We start from the raw sequence: 24,292 nt of genomic DNA, 5'->3' as shown, positions 1-24,292 counted from the left end.
CATGGTATAAGGAAAGAATGAGAACATGCACATCAGGAATATACCAGGCCTCTGAAAACAGTACCCACTGACAGCACTCAGTATTCACATGGCATCTCCTCTATAGCCCTGATTTAGGCAGCAGAAGCATCAGCTGTAGGAGGCCCTACGGGGCTGGCACCACTTTTACCAGCTACAATCACACAAATAGCTTAGTGCCACTCTCAGTATAGCTGTCCTCAAACAAGGTAGTGACAAACAGACGCTTCATTTTAAAGGCTTGCAGAATCACAGTTTTTTATAGTCATCAGAAACAGAAAACTTAGGAATCTATGAAACTGTGTTTTTAGCATTGCTGGAAGCTCTCTGGTTCGGAGGTCCAAAGGTCAGACCCACTCCCACATGTGTCCTTGAGTCGGTCAGTTTCACCCAACTCCCAGTCCTGCACTAACCCATGCAGGTGATTTGTCACTACATACCCTTAGTTAAAAAGTACGCTTAAAGTAAGTAATCTTCAAGTAAACGGTGATATAGTAATCTATAATTTCCATGGTTCATAATATTCTTATTTCAGACTACACATTTTAGGAAACTTTTCTATATTTCCTACTAAACATACAGTGACTTTTATATTCCCCACATTAGTAGATAAAATTACCTAGAACAAAAAGGCACAGTTTTCCCAAAATATTACACTGGCCCACTAGAAGACTGTCAGCATTTCTAACAATACTTTTTGTCTTTCTACTTCCCTCTTCACCCCAGAGTTGACTAGCTGGGGTCTCTGAGGAAAACCATTACACGTGTTTTGTGGGCAGAAGCGGCGAGCAGACAGCTGGTGAGACCTCCCTTGGAACACTGACTTCTGGAGAGCAGACATTGCCATCACTGTGCCTGGGACATGCTAACCATGGCTGAACGGTGATTGTCAGGACCATGTGCGCATCTGCATAGAGCACAAACCTGCAGTTTTATTGTTTTACTGAATAACTACCATTACTGGTATGTTACTGAGGAAGAAAGCCCATGGCTGTCCTCCTTTCCTAAGCGCCCAGATGAAGCCCACCTCTTTATGTGGGGGCACTCAGGGTGATCTCAGACATGATCCTTCCAAGGCTTTAGAAAATGCACAAGAGATTACGAGGTACTCAGGAAAACAAACAATGGATTTTACAGTACATACATTCTGGTGGAAGTCTGTTCTTTCTAAAAGCAAGTCTCTCAGTTTTCTTTCTGCTTTCTGCCAAGCTAAACAGGACTCCGTAAACATACTGACGAACTGGCCTATAGAGCAGGGCGGCGGGAGGCAGGTCTTTGCTGGCTTCATCTTCAATAGAAACAGCAATTTTGATTTCACCCTTTGCATGGAAGAAAGCAGAATAATATTGCACATTTTTCATGTTGAATTTACAATAAACTCAAAGAAATATACTGTTTTATCTCCAGTTAATGACATTGCAATTCTATTCCAAATCAATTGCTTAACAACTTGCCTATATGAAGATGTTTAGGGAGAGTTCATTTAGCAGGCTGTAGTTCGAAACATATGTTCGAAGAGTCAAAATAAAACCTACATTGTTTTATTTTTAATCTTGAACCAAGAACAAAAGAAAACCACATAGATGATCCCACAGTCTTTGGAACAACCTAGACAGATAACATCAGACAACAAATAGACTAGAAAATGCTGAGAACCTGCAAATTTTATTTATGAATCAAGATAGTCATATGTAATGAAATTCATAATTCCCAATGACCTATATGAAATCCAAGAAACAAGTATCCTGAATGTAAAATGGTCAAATTTTCTTTACCAAGCTCTTCCATAAAAAATTACCATACAAAATGACCCAGCTGAGAGAACTCTCTTAAATACTGTTTATTCGTAAAGTTTTCGGCATGTATCTGGCCCTCGCCCCAGTGCAGCAACTAGAAAGACGTGTCTCACTGAATGAGAGGGTGTGACAGCCACTAGGGACAGAAAATGAAGGGAGCCTCGTTTTGTTTATGGTCTAAGACCAGCATGGCAAGGGCTTCACTGTGGCACAGGACCATGTCACCAGGAGTTAAATGACTACTATGACTGTCTGCAAAAATTCTGTGGTCCTGTTTAGGATATTTTATGGCATCAAGATACATTTCAAGAGATTTTACAAAAAATATTATTTATGTATATTCACAACATAAAAATACATTTATGACTTTCAATGTCTACTAAATTTATCCATATATGTACTTTTTAAATAATTGCATAACATTTGTTTCTTTCACACAAATTTAATTTCAATATTGGTCTTTCTGCTTATCCTCAGTACTCTTGTACTCATTAATCTAGTAGCTACATGTGATTAACACTCTCATCTAGGGAGTACTTACTCCCTCAAATACAGTGAGGTTTTGATAACTCTCTACATTACTACAAAGCTTCATCTCACTTTGAATGTCTCAGCCTGGACAAGTTGATACCAAAGCTGCCTAGCTCACAGGAAGCAGTAGGCCTTACAGTCTAAACTTTTCCTCAATACACTGAAATTTTTTTTTTAAATTTTTTAGGGGGTATTTTAAAATCTGAAAAGACAGTCAAGTTTACTTTTCTTGACCACAGTCATTTTATCAATCTTTATCCTTGAAATCAAAGAGTGACAAAGAGGACAAGCAGTTTGTGGCACTCAGATTATCTAACTGAACACCTGAATCTGATGCACCGGTGTGGCAGGGCTGAAATAGCAGCGGCCCAGGGACTTTACATCCCAAACAACCCCACAGGAAAAGGGCAAAATCCTCCCCAAACCTTGATTCCTTTAAACTTAGCAAAACCTTTTTCCAGCAACAGTAACTTTTCACTTACCCTTATAATTTATTTTGACCCTGAAAAATAAAATGTTTACCTCATAATCGTAATTTGAAAAGTGATACCATTCATGCATACCTATATCAAATAACAGATGAGATTTGGAGCCAATTACAATTTAAAAATAAAGGAGCTGAGTAAATAGTTCTGGTCTAGATATTCTTCATATCTTTGAATTTATAAAAGCGAGCAGTGTTCAGGTGAGTCAATTAACAGTCGAAGTCCAGCTGGGGGTGCTGTGGAACAGGAGTGGCTTTTGCATTCATTGCCTCCATTTTACAAACCACAGATGGATTGCAGAAAATAGAAAAAAGTCTGATTATATATGATGGTATAGCTACTGATGAATCATGTTAAAAATATATATAGTAATAAACCAGTTCTGCACGGGAAATGTGGTCACCAAGGTAACTTGTTAAACTTTGGGCCTGTGATAATAAATACCAACATAAAGACTACAAATCATTGAGGAAATTTAAATACACATAGCTCATTCAAGACACCAAGATTCAAAACCAATAAATGCCACACTGTGTAACTATTTAAGCATACATTTAAGAAAACAAATAACGTGGGATTATGACACTATAAAAAGATAAATTGCATTTTCTGACAATTATGTTACAAATGCTGCATTCCATTTTTTGCTATAAGTGCTAGAAAAAATTGCACTCAATGAAGTAGAGGAACAAGTCAAAATACACAAAGCACTCTAAGTTACCCACAAGGGGGCATTTCTAGGACAGATCAGTACGTGACACTGGAATTAAACCTCACATTATGATACAAATGTGGTGTAGGAAATTCTGAAATTAGAAATAGAGAGGATAAAATTACAAGTCAGAAAATAATATGATGTGTCATTAATTATAAGTTTAAAAAATATTTTAAACTCCATTGAAGGGGAAAGTGAGATTTTTTCCGGGTTTTTTTTTTTTTTTAACCTATTTAGAGGTATAAATTTTCATCACTTTTTCTCAAAGTTTGGAGAGGGAAAAATGAATTTTGTTTCAAATAGTTTATAAGACAGAAAAACAGTTCCAAAAGTAGCAAGGGACTACAACCCCCAGAGTGACCACTGCTCATACCTTCGTCAGGACATGAAAGATGTATGGGTACATCAGCCCCTTCTTGTGCCGGTGCTCGGCCACTCTCAGCACCTCAGGCGCGACAGGGGGCAGGGGTGGGGTGGTGATGTCCATGTGGTTCCTGGTGGGCATGGACAGGAGGCACGGAATTGGCTGGACAGTGCCGATCTGGCTCCCCTTTCCTTCAGCGAGCTGGCTGCCTGAAGAGGCAGTGGACGAACCTTCTGCCTACAGAGCAATGGGCAAGAGGGGAAAATGGGTTCATGTCATACTGTCTTTTCACCCGTGACAGAGTCCTGTCTAGAGAGACACAATAAACACCTTTACCACCAAGGACAGAAGTGGTGAGTGGATACCCATATGCCTATATTGTGGGGTGGGAGCCTGGAGGACCTGTAGCTTCCGATACGTGCCCCTATCCATGGCTCCTTCTTGGGAGCCCCTAGTGGGGTGACAGTGGCTTTCTATGCTTGCTATCTCCATGTAGACAATTCCTGAGTTTCCACTTTCCTTGAAAATGCTGCCTAACACCACATAGGCATTGTCTTCCCCAAAGATGAGGAAACTAATGCTCAGAGAGGGCATGTCATTTGTCCACAGTTATGGGAAAAGTAACTTGTGGGACTGGGACTCAAATCTAGGCTTGCTTCAAGCCTGTGCTTTGTCAGCTGGTATCTAAAGAGTAAACACAAACCCAAACTCAGACATTCTCTTTGGTCATTATAAAGTCTCAAATTAATTACACACAGGAAACTATCAAAAAGCAAAAACAAACAAACAAACAAACAAAAAACCAACAAGCTAATTCCATTAAAAGTGATGAGTCATATCTACACATACTGACACAGAAATCTGTGCTCAGTATATCATTAGGTGAAAAATATCCATTCTGTGACAACCAAATGCCAAAATAAGGAATGTAGGTACATGAATAGAAACGAGAGTAGACACTCAGTGATCACCTTAGTGATGGTTGGCCTCAAGGTAGTGAAGGGAAGGGAAAGCAGAGGGAACTCTTTAGTTTCTTCTTCATAAACTTTAGCTAAGTCTGAATTATCTACCAAGAGCAATTATTATTTGCACAATAAATGTTTTTTCTCTTTCTCATAATAAATGTTGGAAATAATGCTGTTTTTTGCTGGATTCTTTGCCACCCTAAAGAACAGACATTGTTCTGTTTTGAAAAATGTATTCTTTACAATGGTATGTAAGTGTTTAATTTTATTCTTTAAAACACAAAGTACCAAAATTAGTCTTAAGAAGAGTAATTCATGGATAATTCATGGGTGTTTGCTACACTTCTCATTCCACAAAATGTAGACATAAACCACTGAAAATGCTTTGGAAGGTGCTTTGCAACCTGCAAGCATCCACAAAGCTTATTTATAGGATAATCATTCAATAGTGAGGGTATTTCAGAGTTTTAAATGGATTTCTGATATTATGTATATAAATAAGCCTCTTCCAACCAGACCTACTCATCTAAGTGATCATGAGTAGGGACAGACGTGGCTTTACAGTTTTAAAGATATTTCTATAGATCACTACTAAAAAGTAGAAGCAGAAAAAAATAGGTAAATGGAACGTATTTTCATTCTTACGGTATACATCCCAGGTGCTTTCTCACTTAATCTCCACAAGGACCCTATAAGACAGGGCTCTGGAAGCCTCTAAGTGCTTGACCAGACTAAGCAGCCAGCAAACAGGGGCAGATTCCCATCAGGATCCCACCCTGCCCTGTGGAAAGAGAGCAGGCAGGTGGCAAGGCCCTGAGGTCCCTCCTTCCCTCACCCACCCCCTCATGTCTATGATTCTCTTCCTCTCTCACCAATGTCTGAGATCTCAACCCCTGCAGTGTCTATATTACTTATAACATGCTTAGAGAGAGAGTGTTTTACTTTCAAACAATCCTTAACATCACATGCTAAAAGAACCAGGAGTTGAGAAAATAAAAGGCGTGGACCTACTACCTTTGTTTGGTCTCCTGGGTCTCCCCGCGCTTGAGGCTCCGAGTGGCTTCCTGTCTTCTCCCAGCCAATTTTGTTCCCACTGATATGGCTAAACATAAAATGAACATGACTACTGTTAGTGTTGACAACTTCCCATACACGCTCACAATGATAACAATGGCCCATGTTACAGACTCAAGGATACTTTGTGCTTTACTGTTCTCACCTCCCCTCAGCAAACTATCTCCAGAGAGAACCCTACACAGAAGCACTTTCTCCCTACTTCAGATGAGTAGGCAATAACCACTCACTGTGAAAGAGAAAACATCAAACACCTAGCCCATGCTGACCACCCAGCTTAAAGATGGTCTAGGATGTGCTGGGGCCAGGGTGTACAGCAGACACAAATGCAGCCTTGCCTTTAAGGGGCTCAGTTGTTTTGGAGAAACAAGATTTTTAAGAATCACATTTAACTGACAATTACCAGGCAGTAGAAGATTAAATGTTATCTGAATTGTATTACACATAATTTGTAAATAAATAAAAGGCATTCTATGCCAAATGACAACACACAGGGCATTCCGGCCTACTCATGGGAAAGAACATGGGAAGGGGCAAAGGCTTGGGTGAGGCCCAAGGCCAAATCAGGGACAGAGGGCACCTTCCAGGCCCAAGGAGAAGGAATGGATTTGTGAGCTCAGAGAACAGTGAGTTAATTGAATCTTATTTGGGAATGGCTTTAAGTGGCAGAGTAGTAAAAAAAATAGGTTGGGAAAAAGAGATGGGGAAGATTACGGAGTATCTAAAATGCCAGAGTGAGGTATGTCATCAGCATTTAAAGAAAAAACTGTGAGCTGTGACCCATTAGTAGCCTGGGGATACAATTTGTTGGGTTTAATCAGCATTTTTTAAACACTGAAACGGAACAGGACAGAATGCAGTAAATGTAGTATGAATGGTATTATTTCATAAATTCTTTGTTTATTTGCACATTTTAGGCCACAGCATAAGAGAAAGTTTACTGTAGTACCCAGGCAAGCATTATCCTGGAGGGAGCAGGGAACCTGGAGGGGTCTGAGCAAAGATCATGCCCCATCCCTGAGCTGCAGCCCCCAGCAGACAGGAGGAGAATGGCACTGTGGGGACAACCAGGAAAGCTCCAGGCATCCACCGTTCACTTATCCCTCCCCTGTAGAACTCCAAGCCAAAAGTATCTTCTAAAGGCAGTGTTGGACACAGGCGTGACAGTGCAGAGAGCTTTTCATTGACTTGCCTTTCTAACTAACCCATGTGACATGGAAAGACTTTAAGACCCACTATCCTATTCTAATTGACTTCACTTTAGTTCTATCATCCCACTACCCCCCGAAAAAGCTCCCACAAAAAAAAAAAAAAATTAGATGTCTGTCTCATCTTAAACCAAGGACTGTGTCTATGTCTGTGACATCTTAGAGCCTCTATCTAGCTCTTCAAACCCAGTCATGGAGTGGGTCACAGGAATGGGACACCTAGGACTCCTCCACATGAAATGAAGGCAGCCCAGCTGTCCCATTACCCTGTGTTCATGCTCCCACTCTTCAGTGAGGACTCAGAGAAGCCACTACTCTGTCCAAGTATGGTATTCGTGTATGTGACCTCAGACCAGTTTTGCAAAATGAGAGAAAACACTAGTGATGAGAAGGAAGCATCAAAAAAATATAAGTATTCCAAGAGCATAGTGATCAGCTCTGTTTAAAATTGAAGAGAAGAGCAGCTACCAAAGGGGTGAAAGGTTCAGGAAATGAATCTTATTCAACTGTTCACTGATTATATACCAGTCGAGACATGAATCAGTAAATCCATTATGTGATAAGTGTGCCATGGCTGGTGAATTAGAGAAGGTGGACAAGCTTATCACACACACATCCACAATGAATATTCCAAGAAACTAAGAGGAAAGGCTAGCAGCTCTGAAAATATCTAGAAGGTGGTACAGAGTTGCTCTATTTATATGTACTTTTTCATAAAAAGGTCAGTGGCATTTATGCAGTGAAATTTCAGAACAAATTACTTGGATACTTACAATTATAATTTTAATTTAAGTTTAATATGGCTACAAAAAATGCACTAGTCACAAGTAAACAGCTTAATAAGTGCCGGGGAACTTCATGGCCTGTATCACTTCTTTACTACTTGTAATTATTGTAAGTGACCAGAAATGCAGGGCTGACACTCAGGAGCCCCTCCTGGATCTGCTCCAGTGACTTCCTCACAAACAATGATTATTCCAACTTCTAACAGCAAAGATGCCTTTACCTGGTTCTGAACACCATATAAATGTATGGTGCAACTGTATACTTTTCACGTCTGGTGGTTTTGGCTCACACAGTGCTGATTCGGACTTATCGATGTATGAATCCCATTGTGGGAGAACCCTGCAGCTGGGACTACAGTCCAGCTATGCGGGAGACCCCAGGTGCTCCCTCCTTGACACACTTAATACTTCCAGTCATTTTCATGTTAACCTTTAGGAGGGAAGGCAATGAACTTCAGCAGGTCTGATGTGTACTTCTTTGATAACAATAAAGATAAGCATCTCTCCATGGGTGACATTTTTTTGTGGCATGCCTGTTCAAATATTCTGCACATTTTCTACGTGATTCTTCTTAAGGACTTATTAGGAAATCATTATAAGTTCTGGATATAAGTTCTTGGTCAGGTGTAAGGATCACAAGTATCTTTCACACTGCTGGAATGCTGCTCCTCCCTGTTCATGACAGACTCAAGTTTCTGTATGTGATGCCTTGTCTTGAAGGTCTTGGATGCAATGTCACCTTAGTGAAGACTTCCCTGACCACCCCCCATCCCTGCTATTTTCACTGCTGTGTCCCTTCATGGCATATATTATTTTGTAACTATTTGTTTGTAATTATTGTCTGTTATCATAGTTAATTATAAACTCTGTAAAGATAAGACTTTACAGCCACCATTTAGCAGGTACCCAACTATTGTATGAATAAACCACATAAGCATAGGCTAGAAGAGGTATATGGCAAAGAAGGCATAAACCTGGCTTCTCTTTTATGTAACATAAATCATAACAAAGGAATGCTCATTAAACTTGCAGCCCCTCAAAGCGTGAGAACTCTAGTGATGGGCCCCAGGGTCTCGAGTTCGCTCTACCAGCAAGCACATGGGACAGTGTGGTGGGGGAGACCTTGGCTTGCAACTAAAGTAGAAAGCTTCTTCCACCTAAGATCACATAGAACTTATATTTATAAATCTTAGTTTTGTTCTATATAAATTATCCAGTTAAAAATAATGTCATAATCTAGATGCTCATATGATCTTCTCATAACCATACTATAAAATCTAAAATTCTGCCTGAAAAGCATCTTGACAACAGTCGATTTTTTAAAGTCCAGAATATTTCAGTAGGACAACTATATTACTTTACAACTTAAGAAAACAAAATTTTGAGTATGACAAATACCTTGCCCTGAAGAACGGATGGATTAGACATTTCAGAATATTTCTATGTACAGTTCATCCTACACGACTGCTCACATCACACAATGACACTTGGAGCCACTTACACAGACACAACATTTCATCAGCCATGTCCTGGAAAGACCTGCTGAGACCCACACAGGCCACAGGGAAGTGGGTGACCTGGGCAGAAAGCCTGCATGAACTCTTTGTTGGATCTCCTATACACTCCAAAGCATTACCCAGTGCTGATAAAATTCAGACTCGGAGAGAAGAAATCCCTTTCACAGCTACAGCAACAGTGACTGGATTCAGACCCAACCCACCATTCCAGACATTACCACATACTGTTACAAGGAAAAACCAACCTCAGGATGGATTTTACACAGACACACTCGATGCAGCAGGCAAGCAACAGAAAAGAATGATTCTCACAATCCAGGAACAGTGGCAGGAGAAAGACTAGCACCACACCACTGGGCTCTGTGGACTCTCGGAGACATGCTGCAAGGCCTAACCTCATTCTAGTACGCTTGGGGCTTTTTCTGCACTAAAGCTGGTAGAAGATAGCAAACTGTCCTAACTACTGAATTCTCTCCTGCACATTTTTCTAGTCAGCAGGCTCACGATGCCAGGATGGAAACAGACTGCGGTGCATTTACACTGAGTGTAAAATTGACCAGTCACAGTGACTTCTCACTCCACTGCCACGGGTGTGGATTGCCTTGATGACGCAGAAAAGTAAGATAGCACTGGCCACAGCTGACTTACTTGTCAATAGGAAAGAAAGAGTGATGTCAAATAAAACCGAAAGGAAAGGAAAAAACATGAGAGAAAGGTAAAAGATCAAATCCATAGAAGCAATATCTAGCATGTGTATAAGGTTACAGATACGGTCAAGCCAATTGAAGTTAACTTTCAACGAGCATGTGTACATTTTCATCTGTCTGCTTCCCAACTCAGGAATGGAATGGGGACTCAACTCACAGCTGTTCCTAGTCAACAGACTCCCACCCTGACCAGAGTTCTAATGGTGGGGCCTGGTAGTATCTACTGTAGAGCATGACGACTCGGGCTCTCTATCAAGGGAAGCCTCAAGATTCACACATACAAACACCTTATAGGTAGTCTCTATAGGCCCATAATTAAGCTAATGCCACACATCTGGGTCTCCACTCCACACAAGCTGGGAGTGGAGAAAGTACTGGTCCTGAATGATTCTGTCTTGTGCTCAGCAGGACTCCTCATGCCACGCTGACTGTGGGGCTGTCCTTTCTCACTTGCCAGGGAGGGTTCAGGGACACCCGATTGAGTGAGATGAGATGGACATGGGTAGTGGATGGCTAGGATACATAGAGGCACAAATGATTATTAATTTTTGTCAATATGTATAAGTAATTCAGAGTTGTTTTCATGAGAATATGTTAGAAATCTTACCTTGTGTCAAAAAGTCAAAATATAAATGTAAAGTCACTATCTGTCTGGCACTATAGTGTAACAATCTGAAAGGAAAAACCTGCAGCTGTGTTTAGCCTGTCTGGGACTGGGTACCCTAGGGCAGGTAAAATGTAATTCCCTTTGTGAACCACACAGCTTCTCTGGAAAGGGAGCCCAAGACTCAGAGTAGAAGAAAAACACTAATACCACTCAAAGGAAAAGAGAAGCATTAAAAGCATATTTCTTGGGACACCAGATCAAGGGCACTAAATGAAATTCTTCAGGTATGTCACATTACTCAATAATACTGCAATAACTACGCATGCTGTCAGATGGGTACTAGATTTATCAGGGTAATTACTTCATAAGTTATATAAATGTCTAATAACTATGTTGTACAACTGAAACTAATATAACATTGTATGTTAACTATAACAGAAAAATTTCTTTAAAATTAAATAAAAAGTGCTATTTAAAAAAATAAAATCAATATTCTAGTTTTTTATTGCATGTAGTTATTTTTTAAATAACAGTGATAGCTATCACTTATTGTAGTAACTCATCAGCTAATTTAACTCACAAATAACCCAGAGACACCTCCATCCACGCTGGGTGCACTGGGCCCAGTGAGCTTCAGGTCACACAGTACAAGTGGCAATGGGACCTGGCAGGACCAGTCATGGGACATTGGGAGGACTAAGCCCTGGAAGCAACAAGTCTCCAAGCTGGCCAACAGTCCCTGAGGTGCTGACAGTGATCATCCACAGCCTAGATGTGGTCCCACAAGGGATCATGCTGAGGTCTGCAAAGCTTACTCCATAGATTGCTACCATGACATGACACCTCAAAATCAATGTGTACGTAACTGTACAAGGAAATGGAACAAACTGTACAAATAAAGTCAATAAAGTAGAGAAAAATTAAGGCCGTCTTCTCTCCTAATAGGACTTTTAAATATCCACCTAGAAATGTCAGTAACGACATGAAAAAACACGAAGTGATATTTAGTGTACATACACAGTTACATTTATACACAGATCAGAAAACATACCTACATAGTAGAATAAGTATGGAAAAGGAAATATTCAGGGTACACATACTTACATTTACACACAAATCAGAATACATACTCACATAGTAGAGTAAGAATAAATAAGGGAAAAGGGAAGATGCTGTGCCTAAGAAAAAAATCCCATTATTGTAAAAATCAATGTTAGTTATGCAGAGAAAATAAAGTGTTTGAATATTCACTAATCTTTTGAAAATAGTTATATCTCTAGATATGGGATCACGGGGGATTTTCTATAATGTATTTTCTAATGTTTCAACTCTGTAACTTTGTATTGAGATGGTAAGTAGGAAGAAAGGTAAAACAAAAAACTAAAATCTTCAAATTAGCAACCTCAGATCAGATTCAAATTTCTAAAAGCCAATGAAAATAGTATACAACCTTCACAAAGATTCAATTGTAATTCTTAACCAAAATAGGATTACAAAGATTTGACAAAGGTCAGGAAGAATGAGAAGAAAAACAAGAACACTGTCTTTGTTTTCGTTTTTAATTTTAACCAAGAATAGAGAAAAAAGTATGTGTTGATTATACTCTCAGAAAAAGAATAACAGAAAAAAATGTTTAGTTAGAAAGCACATATTTTTCTTACTTTCTTCAAAATAATTGTCATGGCACTGGGCTAGTACTTTTATAGACACAGAACCACAGTAAGAACAGGAGGCTGTGATTCTGAAGAAGTGAAGGGACACTCAGGACAGCTGCAGTGGTGCCCAGGCAGCTCGTCTCCATCTCGGAAGGAACACCCAACTCACCCCATCTGTATATAGGGGGCCCCTCACAGCCCCAGACTCCTTGTCCGGCATTGACCTGCAAACTCTTCGGAGACATGTATCCACTTCAAGACAACAACAAACCCACAAGTCCATTCCAGCAGTGTAGTGGGAAAGACATTTGAACACGCCCAGGTGAAGAGGATAAAATGCCAGGTAAGGTAGTAAAAAACGGGGGTACGTACAAGACAGGGCCTGCCTAGCACACACACACATGTGTACATACATACATGTATATATGCATACACACAGTGAAGGCACCCGTGTCTGGACCCAAAGACCAGCCAGGAGGCACATTCACACCCAGCTGTCATCTGAGCAACTGCTGTTCCTCAGGACACCTAAGTGTACATTTCCTTTTACATCAGAACATTCTTTGGAGTTGGGACACACATATTTCTGCTCTTGCCAAAGTGGCTGTGATGCACCCTCCCCCCAACCCACCCACCCACTTTTAAGCTCAAAAGAAGCTAACCTTCCAGGAGGAGTGCCCACACTCTCAGACACCACAAATTCAGAGGGCCTACCAGGACAGCCAAGAACTCGGATCCCACAAACTCTACCCATTTTCCCCACTGAATGTCACCTTTAAGAACAAATGTCCGCCAATTTCATAGGTTAAAAAAAGGGTATCTTATGTTTTAAGTTGCATTCCTTAGATTCTCTTAGAGAACATTTTTTCATATTTTATTGATCATCTGTGTTCCCTCTGTGAACTACATGTTTATTTCTTTTTAATTTGTAGGAAAGCTTTTTTTATGGTGGGGAAGGAACTAATTCTCTTTTATAACAGTCCCCATCACCTATTAGCACCAGACTTTAAAAAAAAGTCATTGATTTTCTGTTGCAGAAATGATAATCACTTATTTTGTGGACTCTTCCATATTCTGGTATCATTTACTCACCTGTGGGAAGGTGGAGGGAGTGCAAATGCCTGAAGGAATCAAACAGGGAAGGATGAAGAGGGGTGACTAGGTGAGGGACACACGCAGCTGGGGTAATGGCAGGCTACCTCCTCTGCTGTTGCACAAGTCAAAGCTATAAGTACTGTAACTACAAACATTTCTACAGTCAATCAGAAGCTGTTATAATCAGAGGTGCTAGAGTCCAACTGTGGAGTAATTTCCAAGGTAAATGGCCTCACCACCTAGACACCTGTCCATCCTGAGGACAACGAAACTCAGATCAGAGCAAAGAAACTCAGATCTCTCCAGCCCCAGGGCTGTCCTAAGCAAATGCTGTGGGTGTTTCCTCTGAGAATAGAGTACAAACTCTACACTATCCAGCTTCCACCTCACATGGCCTCCTGCTGGTCAGGCCACCCCCTCCTTCCACCCCATGTACGTCCAGCTCTGTCCCCACTGCCACGGCTTAAATCTCACATCTCTGGAAATGCTCCCACTTTCAGTCTCTCTTGTCCGATGTTTTCTTCATATATTTCTTAAGATGAATCTGTACTACACAGATACCTTGATCTTGCTGATACAAGTTGATTTAAAAAAAAAAAAAAAAAAAAAAACTCAGTGCCTTAGAATTCCAGGGTGGAAAGGGTTGTGAGACATGTATCAGCTGTTCAGACTTCTGTGAGCTGAAGAGTCACCGGGCACTCATTTATACAGATGTAGAAGTAAAGGAAAGAACCTTTCTTTTCCTTTTTTCTTTCTTTTATTTGAATCAGGTTTTTTAGACACATAAGGTGATTTAATAAGAGGAGGACTGCACATTTAAGATTTTCCTCAATCAGATTCTAACGAATTACAAATTTCAAAATTCATTCCCTTAGGAACACATGATTTTTAAAATACTCCTCTCTGGGGAGAACTCCAAGCTAGGTCTGGCAGCTTTCTAGGATTTTGGTTATAGTCCCATAAGCTGTTGAATTGGGATTTGTTGAACTCAGGAAGAGAGGAAATTCAGAGTTCCCCCTGATCCAGGAGCCGAGAGACTAAACGTCACAGGTGTCCAACTAAAAATGCTTTCTAGGGTAGGGGACAGGAGGAAACAGCAAGAGAGAAAGAATCAGCAGCACCTAAGCAGACAACTTCACCATATTTGGGGGTCACACAGACCAATTTTCCTAAAACTCCACCCCAGCATTAGAGCGGGCCAAGGCCACAGGCCAGTAGAATGGACTTTCAGCCTGGGAAGCCCTGTGGCAATATCTAACCACCTTTCTCCTTTATGTCTGAGGAATCCCAGTCCCAGCCCAGAGAGACCTTCACCTACCTGTCATAAACTGCACCTCTGAGAACAGCCAGCCAGCCAACAGGTGGCTTTCCCAGGGACTAAGAGCTACATAAGAAACCCACCACTCACTTCGCAGCTCCTCCACTGCCTTCATCATTGTCTGAAGATGATGACGTAGAAGAACCAGGAAAGTACGCTGAGTCCACATGATTGGGGCTGCCGCTTGGAGCTGGGTTGATCGGGGAAGACCGTTCATACAGTGGAGTATGTTTTCCTTCATGAGGAATGTTACTATAGTTGTTCTGCTCAGTCAGATTCTTTCCGCTTGTTTCCAAAGTGAGGGCCGGCTCAGCGAGGCTGTACGGGTGTGGACCCTGACCCGGAGTGCCTGGGCTGGGCCCCTGCGGAGCCTGTAACAGAGGGCAGAGGGCAGAGGTTACACACGCACAAGCTGCCTGCAGGACATGGCTCCTGTTAGTACTCCTGGCTTGGCTAATTCAACAAATATTGGCACTTGCTTCACATATCAATTCAAGAGCTTAAAACATTATTTTACTGTTCATTACAATTTGATGCATATGCAGCTGTCAAGGCCAGCTGCCCCCCAAGGCAGGGCAGACCAGCCACGGAAGGAAAGAATAGGCCTTACCATGGGCTTGGCTTGCAGAGAGGTCTGTGGAATGTTGAGCATCTGGGGGGGGACATACGGTGGCACTATCCCAGGCATTCCAAATGGATTTGGTCTGGCTGTTTCATCAACATGGAGAGAAAACAAAACAACTGTTGAGCAGAGGACACTTCCCTAAAACACCACAGTGGCTAGCACATGTCCCATCTGTCCTATACCTCTCAGGTGCCAACACACCATTGGTTCTACTTCTCAGAAACCTTCAGAAATTCATGTTTAACATTAAAAAATACTTAGCTTTATGATGACCAATTTTATACACTGGAGCTAGAATTTTAACTTTCAAGAATTTTCAGTTAACTTCTAATAGTATTTTTGCTTTTGTTTTTGAGAATGACTGGTTTGCCTAGTCTTTAATTGGACAGGTGTTCTTGGCTACCCAGTCTCTCTGCTCATTGCTGACAAAGCCTCGTCCCTGTGATACTATATGTAGCACTAAGGAATAGAATAGGGACGGAACACTTCCCCTTCCATTTATAAAGCAACAGAATTTTTCTACTTAAACTCAAACTAGTTTCTTAGCTACTAGCAAGCTTTTAAATATAAAAAGTGTGGTTTTTGCTGTCTGTATTTTTCATTTTTCATCGTTAGCAAAACCATGATTAAGTAACACATTTCAACATGCATTACAGGATCGGTAACGTGGGATTTTGTATTCTCTCAGAACATGACTTTATGAACCTGCTCTGATGTGCACTGGCATTTGCTCATTATCCTCAAGCTGTCACAATGAAGCACAAAACAGAAGCCGCTTGGAAAAGTCGCTGCACACACGGCAGGACTGGGTTCTGCGTCAGCTTTAAGACGTAACACAGAGCAGTCACCCAGCCAGCACCCTAGACATCTCCATGTCCAGGACCCTCAGTCACCCTGCTGGTCTGAGGAGAGGTAGCCAGGTGCAGTCAACCACAAAGGCAAAGTCAGCAGCGTGATCTGCACCCACACAACTGGTGACAGGGGATGAGTATGGTCTAATGTCAAAACCACTTCAAAATATCAGAATTAATTTACTAATGCAGGACAACAGGAAGGAGACTCCTTGGGGCTTTGTTCACTTGCTGAACAACTAGGTGTGGGGTGTCTGCGAGGTCACCATGAGGCTGGGCCTTTGGGCACCATTCCTGTGACCCAAGATGCAGAGAAAACACACACTGTGAGAACACAAAACAGACCCCATTGGAGCCCTCATGGCTACACAATCTCTTCTTTAGGTTAAAAAAAACAAAAACAAAAACCCCCAAACTTAAAGATACCTGAATGCCAAAGTCCTATACCAAGAAGAGTAGTTCTTTAACCTTGGAATATGAGCAACACCAGGCAAGAAAGACACGATCCACCCCGCCAACTTGCCAAGATAAAAACATTTAACTTAACTAAATATAATAATAAAGTACTCCAAATCCTCCCTCTCATTCTCTGAAAGAAAACTTCCACTGACACCTAACCCTGAGCCAACCCAGTCCTGATAGAGCTAGGAGGGCACACTCTGTCCAGGAGAGTGGGAGCTTGGAGTCATTGCTCACTTCTTCCCACCCATTAGGGCTCACAAGCCTCAGAAGCCACAATCCCTTGGAAGATGCCATCTCCAGGTACCTCGAACTCAAGTTCAGAGATGCCTTAGCCCTGTGACCCTGGCTCACAGAAGAGAAAGTTCAGCCTAGCTTCCACCTCCCACTGAACAGAGACAACTATGGGACAGAGGCTGGGGACAACTACATTGGCACATAAGCACATAGGGCTGGCAGCGCATGTGTATATGCGTACATATGCATAGACACACATTCACCATACACTCATACACACACTTACACCAGACACACATACACAATGAGACATTCCTGATCAAATTAAGATCCCAACCTCCAAGTGTAAAATACAAGACCATATAACTGTTAAAGTCCCTTCTCAGGTAATTCTGAATTGTGACCAGATTGGGGCCAAAGAATATTATGGAATCCATTCAAGCTCTAATATTGTTATTTAAATCACTGTAAAAAGTCTTGTTTGAAATCTCTTGTAACTGACCTACCACACTTAACTTCTGAGTAATAAAAATGAAAGGCTGTCAATTATGCAGCATCAGCAAACAAATGAAAATAAGCATTTTCGTTTACTCTATTTGGGGCCATTATATGCTACAAACGTCCTAAAAAGCACACTTTCCTTAAAAACCAAAAACTCTAAACTATATTTTAACTTAAAAGCAACACTTTCCAAGGAAAAAAACATTTTCTAAAATCATATTATAATCACTGACCTCAAATAAACCTTTGAGAATCCACAGAGCTAGTTACTATTCTATTATAACCTAGTCTAACAAGTGAATTAATTTGTCTACATTTCTCTGAAGGATGCAGAAGTGCCTAATAAGCCAGGGCTCATCTCTGCATAATTTCTTGTAAATCAGTTCTCGTTCACAAAGCCTTAAGCAGAGCCATAGTCTGTCTTCCATGTGACAAGGACATCTTTCTCAGAATTGATACTGGCTCAAGGAGTGAACGGAGCTTACTAACCGCCAATTTTGCTTTCTCCTTTCACAAACACTAGAGAGGCTGGCTTTTGTTAGAAAAAATACACACAGACTAAATACAGAAGACAGGAGAAAAAAGTGTTTAATTATCATATAAAAATATTTTCATAATTCAAAAATTACTTTTTAAATATTAAAGACCTTTTTGAAAATAAAGAGGAAAGAAGTATTCATTGCAACCCTTATAGCTGTGCCTAGTTAGCTGTACACCGTAGGAGAGTAGGAGACAAGACACACCATTTCTGTATCTACTCCCTCACATTACTTACTATGCAGGTATAAAACTCTCCAGCTTTTCTCTAAATTAAGATAGAATTTAAAAAGAAATGGTGTTAACCAAGAAGCCATATTGAGAACTAGTCAACCCTAACCCAAACTAACAAATATTCATGTACTACTAGGCATATTACTGTAGAGATGTTACATTAAACAAAACAAATATTAAAGAAGTATTTTTTTTAATTCTACAATGCTGACAGGTACTGATGCATGATTTTCAAGTGTTACAGAAAAAATATAGCTCTGAAAATTTAGATTCAAAGACAAATCAATATATTCCCCACCAACCAACTTTAGTTTTCTATGCCTGCAAAAATTTATAAACTACATTAACCACATTGAAATGGTTTATAGTTGACCCTTGAACAATACAGGATTGAATTGTGCTGGTCCACTTACATGTAGAGTTCCCTGCCACCTCCCCAAAAATACACAGTATCCATGGATTTCACATCCCCAGATTCAACCAACCTTAGTTGGAAAACAGTATTTTCAAACTGAGGTTGAGTCCACAGATGCACTGTTCCATGACATTTTATATAAGGGACCTGGGGGTTCTGGAACCAATGCTCTGCATACCAAGGAATGACTGTAGTTGAGTTTTGGGGGAGTCAAAAGTTATATGCAGATTTTCAACAGCATAGGGAGTCAGTGTCCCAACCCCATGTTGTTCAAGGGTCAACTGTATTTACTCAATGTCAATATTCTATAGAAGTTAAGGCACACATAAAATTACAGGAAGGAGAACTTCATGTAATTTGTTTCCATCCTTCCCTAGATGAATAGCTTCTGAAGGCAGTGCAGTGGGAATCAACAGGAGATCAGTATGGCCTTTTAAGTCCATTCAGAGGGCCAGGACAGATTGAAGATCAGATGGAACAGCTGAAGCAGGGAGGCAGGAGGAAAGAGAAGTCATCCCTGGCTTTTAAAGGACAGAACCTTGTTGATTTCCAGTGAGCATCAACTCTCAGCGGCAAAGAGCTGGGGCAGCCACCTGGAACTGCAGTGCCAGCCAGGCCTCATGGGCAGAGCCTTAGGCCACTGGCCAGGAGAGAAGCCCTCACAATAGAAGCCTCAGTACAGGTCTGAGTAAAGTAAGATGAGAAAGCAAGCAGGGATATTCTGGGTGGCACCTGAAAGAATTACAAGCAATGGGAGAAAAAAATCTAGGGAAGTACATTCCTGGTCAGTGTAAGTAAGAACTTTCTGAGAACTAGAGTGGGTCGACAATGACAAGGGCTGCTCTGGACGTCTGACTGTGGGTACAGGAATATTCCACGGCTAGGAGGGGGCCTGCTACTCATATGAGCACCCCTGTATCCAAATCTCTTCTGTCCCTGAGTCTGGGTAGCACATGTGTGGACCTCACAAGACACATATTACTCAAGTCCATCTCAGTCTTGAATAGCAAGACTTTGGGCAGTGACAGATTCATCTCAAATTTTATTCAAATCTATTCAATTCTTGGGTTCACTAAATCAGAGTTTGAATTGTAGGTGTTTAATAGCAAAGAATTATTGGGCTTACACTGACTGAGTGAAGATCTAGAAAGTAGAAAAGGACACTTAAGTCTCATTCAGCCACCTACATGGTTTCATAAGTCTATGATAAAACAAGACACATCTGTTTCTGTCCATCTGTGGATTTTAGAAAAGCACAACCTACAAGAACAGTCTAACAGCCTCTATTTGGAAGTCACTGGTAAGCTGAATTGACATTCCTCCCGAGGATGGCTATGAGGTCTCGGGAAGATACACTCTGCAGACTTTTAAAACAGACAGCAGCTGAAAGGAAGATGTATTTTCAGTTCTTCCAAATGACTAATTTTCAAGTTTTTAAAAAAATGACATTTCAAAAAGCCACAAGACTAGACAGCCTATATCACTTCATATCACATCAACTAAAATAAACTCACTAAAAACTGAATGAAAGGTCAGGGGAACAGACTGAGAAAACCCGAAGATCTGCTTAGGGATCGAGGAGAAAGAATGAGAGGACCTTCTATTCAACATAATGTCTGTGTTTCCCTTTGGCAGAATCTATGTTGTCAGATCCTGGGGACTGACATCAATGTCATTTACATCAGCTTTAAAAAGATAAAAATCAAAAAGGATGAACATGGACACATCTCAAAAAAAAATCAAATGCAGAATGACAAGAATACAGCATTTAGGTAAAAATCAAAGCACTACTATTTATTCTGTATTATAAGGTAAGAAAATATAAAAGCCTATTTAAGGGAAGACACATGACTTTTAGAAAAGCCTAATGTATTTCTTTAGCCCATTTCCTGTTCGACTTGAGAATACTTGCCAGCGGTTCTTGTGGAAGCATTTTCCACAAAACAACTCACGGATTATAGTCCTAACTTTACCCCCAAAGTTTGCCATACCTCTCTGCTTTTCAGAGGATTACTTCGAAACGGGACTGAAGCAGTTGGGACAGCTCGTTTGAACAGAAAACAGATACTAAATGATCTAAAAAAAAAAAAAAAGTTTGCAAAGGGGATGGCTGTAGCCAAATTCTCTGAACTTATGACACTGAAATGGTGTGACAAAGAGGTAATGATGTTGTCAACACTCCATATGATACTGATTGAAGGAGACAAGAGAAATGGAAAGAAAATTAAGATGCCATGTGTCATTGTGGATTATAACAAGAATATGTAAGCAGTGGACTCAGCTGATCAGGTGCATCCTTCTTATACAACTGAGCACAAAAGGCACAAATTTCGGTATGAGAAATTTTTTTGCCACCTTCTCAACATTATAGTGCTGAACTCCTTCATCCTGTTCAAGAAGGACAATCCTGAACAATCAGCCATGTAAACCTGAGAGTGACGCCGACTGAAAGAATGCTAGAAAAGTATTACAAGCCAGGGCAGCAATGTCTTCGAGGTTGTCCGTCCTCTGATGATGTCACACCTCCTCGCCTGTCTGCATGACATTTCCCCAAGAGCACACGACCAACATCGAGGAAACAGAATCCAGCTGGTCACTGCAAAGTTTGCTGCTCATACAACAGCAACAATGGCAAGCTGGTCCGGAGAGAAATGTGATATTTTTCTGCAGAATGTGATGTTCCGCTCTGTGTTGTTCTGTGCTTTGAAATTACCACACAAAAATTATTAATTTCTGATCACCATAAACATTTTACATTAGGACTAGAGACAAGTTCTGTTTAGAAATAACTTCAACAAGTTTTTATATTTTATTTTCACACTAAAAACCAGTCAGACTTGCTTTGGCCTTGAAGAGTATGTTTATGTAAAATTAAACTAATGATGGCAGTGAATGATGTTTTTTCTAAATGGGAAATGGGTTAAAGAAAGGTGTGAAGCGAATGTTATCTATCATTTGTTAAACCTGTTCAGTGGGCACAGAACTGCTCATGATACTACCTTTTATCTTCTTTTGTTACACTTAAAGCTTTTAATAATTAAAAAAAGTTAAGTAGAAACCTTGGAAAGGGTAAGCAAAGCTATGACTAAATATTAAATTTAAAAAAGATTACATTTCAAAAACTTATTAGTAAAGTGTAATAACAGTATAATACTGAATGCCTGGTCACAAAAATTTTTTTTAAAAGGCAATACTGAAAAAACTGAAAATGTTCTAGATGATGACCACGGGACATGGTTAAGTAGATTATAGCGCATCCATACTGTGGGATATTAAATAAGTTTTGAAAACAGAAAGGCAAACCTACTATGTGAAGTGACGAAGAACCTCAGAGATATACCGCTGAGTGAGAATGGGGCAAGTTATTGCACAGTGTGCAGGGTTGGTACTATTCATCAGGAGGCCTGGGTGTGATGAGCCCTCAGGGCAGAAGGATAGGGTCCTGAGGGCGTTGGCTCAGTTTGACTGCCCATGCGGGAATAGCACGGGCAGTTATGTTCTCTCTCACTCCTGCTTGCTTGTACTCCACCTCCCCCACAGCACACGCATGTAATCCAACACCCTCTGTTTTGAGCACGCCACACTGAATTCTGGATGTGTCCCGCCATGGTCCTGACAGTGCAACCTGTTTCCTGAGACCCCCCAGCCTTACTCATAAGCTGAATAAGACAGTCTTACTCATAAGACTGTCTTCACACTCAGGAGTGATCTCTCCTAACTGTTGCTTCGCATGCTGGGAAAGTATATTGTTGGCAGGTAAGCCATATTTTCAAGAAGACTATTATATTAAGAGAACCTAGAATGCCCAGCAACAGCTGATGAACAATCTGGTGAGTGCCAGCTGTGCAGACCACATGGCTACAGGAATCTACCTTCTCAGTCACTGGAAAGTTATGCCCTCCAGGAAAGCCAGAGCCCAGATGAGAACCCATCAACTGTCCCTGGTCTCTCCGTCCCAATGACACAGAAGCCCTTCTGAGCCCTAGCCCTGAATCTAGAGGCCCATCACTGCAGTTAGGACGGCAGCTGTTTCTGTTCCCTTATACATCGGTCACCAGTGTTTGGCATTTTGTGAACTAGCATCTTCTGACCCAGTCTGCTAAAATGTGGCCAGCTTTAAGGGGCTGTCAGGACTTGAAGCACCCCTGTACTAGAGAGAACCAGAGCCCTTTCTTTGTGGTTGCTGTGTATAGTCTGTTCTTTGCCCAGTGGAAATAGCTCCTATTTCGATATGGTCCTCTTTGAACAATTCTCTTATTTGCTGGGCAGTCCTGCTGCCCTGCACCCTCCCCTGGTTGCCACCAGATCTCCTACTTCTAAGCTCCAAGGGACCAAGGGCACCAACACCCTCCCCTCTCAGTTTTCATCATCTCTGTAACAGATTAAGCCTGTTTAATCCTCCCTCCCATGTCAAGTCCTACTCTGTATGGAAGTGTTGCAGGTGGGTTTGGAGGACTGGTGCTGGCCACCTATCCTGCCCTCTTCCATGTATGTCAGTACAGAAGAAGCTGCAAAGCTAAAGCCTTTTTTGGGAGCTGTGAGTGCCACAGAGGCCGCCTCTTCACCTCTGCTGATAACTGTTCTTGCCACGACTCCTCTAGCTGCACTGCTCTCTGCGCTTGTGGTCCCACCTTCTCTCCCTGGTCTGAGGCACCCATCTCAGAACTTCTCTATACAATGCGCCCTTCAAGAAAAGCTCCCCAGGGAAGCCTGCCTACTTCCACATATCCAATTAATCCTCAGTGCAAATACAATAAAGACAAGCAAGAGGACCATTAATACAAAATTCAGGGTGCTGGAGGGCAAAGGAATGTGACAGGGAAAGATGGGATTCTGGTATTAGTAACATTTGCTTTATTTCCTGTTCAAATACTTTGCGACAGTTTCAAAATAACTTATATTTTTATAATGAAAACTCCTTCAATGAGCTTTTGTGGTCCCAAGAGTAAGTCTAAAATCAAACAGCGCCCTGCCAGACAAGCATCACCTGACCATGATTTTCCCTGCTTCGTATTCTCCAACCACATTCCTCTGTTTCTTCCACACCCTCTCTTCTCACCTCAGGACCTTTGCACACACTGTCACTGTTGCGTATACTTCCTTTTTATTGTCACCTTGCAAAATTCCTACCCTACCTCTAAACCTCACTCTCAAACTTTAATCAAACAGAAATAAACACTGATTTCATCAAGCATTAGTTTAATTAGACTGCTCCTCCTTGACCTTCCTGTTCACATTCCTGTAGGGTTCCTTCTCTTGGCGTTGTGTATTCCAGGGATTTGGACAAATAAATTTATAAAGACATGTATTTACTTTATAGTATCACCAAAAAAAAGTTTCACTGCCCTAAAAATCCTGTGCTCCTCCTGTTCATTCTGTTCTCACCTGTAAACCCTAGAAATCCCTAACTGTCTGTCTCCATAGTTTTGCCTTTTCCAGAGTTGAAAGCACAGTATGTGGCCTTTTCAGACTGGCTCCTTTCACTTAGTAATATGCATTTAAGGTTCTTCCATGTTCTTTCTTGACTTAACAGCTCACTTCTTTTTAGTGCTAAATAATATTCTATTATTTGGATGTACCACAGTTTATAAAT

General features: G+C 41.0%; 1 protein-coding gene across 2 annotated transcripts in view; it reads right to left on the bottom strand.

Moving 5' to 3' along the window:
• The window catches only part of FAM120A (family with sequence similarity 120A), a 102,208-nt gene that overhangs the window by 35,197 nt on the left and 42,719 nt on the right, over positions 1-24,292 (bottom strand). For both annotated transcript variants that reach the window (XM_016125370.2, XM_036239070.1), the window contains exons 6-10: positions 15,451-15,548; positions 14,931-15,211; positions 5,889-5,976; positions 3,919-4,146; positions 1,163-1,337 (exon numbers count right to left, since the gene is read on the bottom strand). In XM_016125370.2, coding sequence (XP_015980856.1) covers positions 1,163-1,337; positions 3,919-4,146; positions 5,889-5,976; positions 14,931-15,211; positions 15,451-15,548 — 870 coding nt within the window. The remainder of the gene's footprint in view (positions 1-1,162; positions 1,338-3,918; positions 4,147-5,888; positions 5,977-14,930; positions 15,212-15,450; positions 15,549-24,292) is intronic.

This window comes from Rousettus aegyptiacus, unplaced genomic scaffold, assembly GCF_014176215.1.
Source record: "Rousettus aegyptiacus isolate mRouAeg1 unplaced genomic scaffold, mRouAeg1.p scaffold_m13_p_3, whole genome shotgun sequence".
NCBI classification, from domain to species: Eukaryota; Metazoa; Chordata; class Mammalia; order Chiroptera; family Pteropodidae; genus Rousettus; species Rousettus aegyptiacus.
This window is presented reverse-complemented; position numbering and strand designations above follow the sequence as displayed.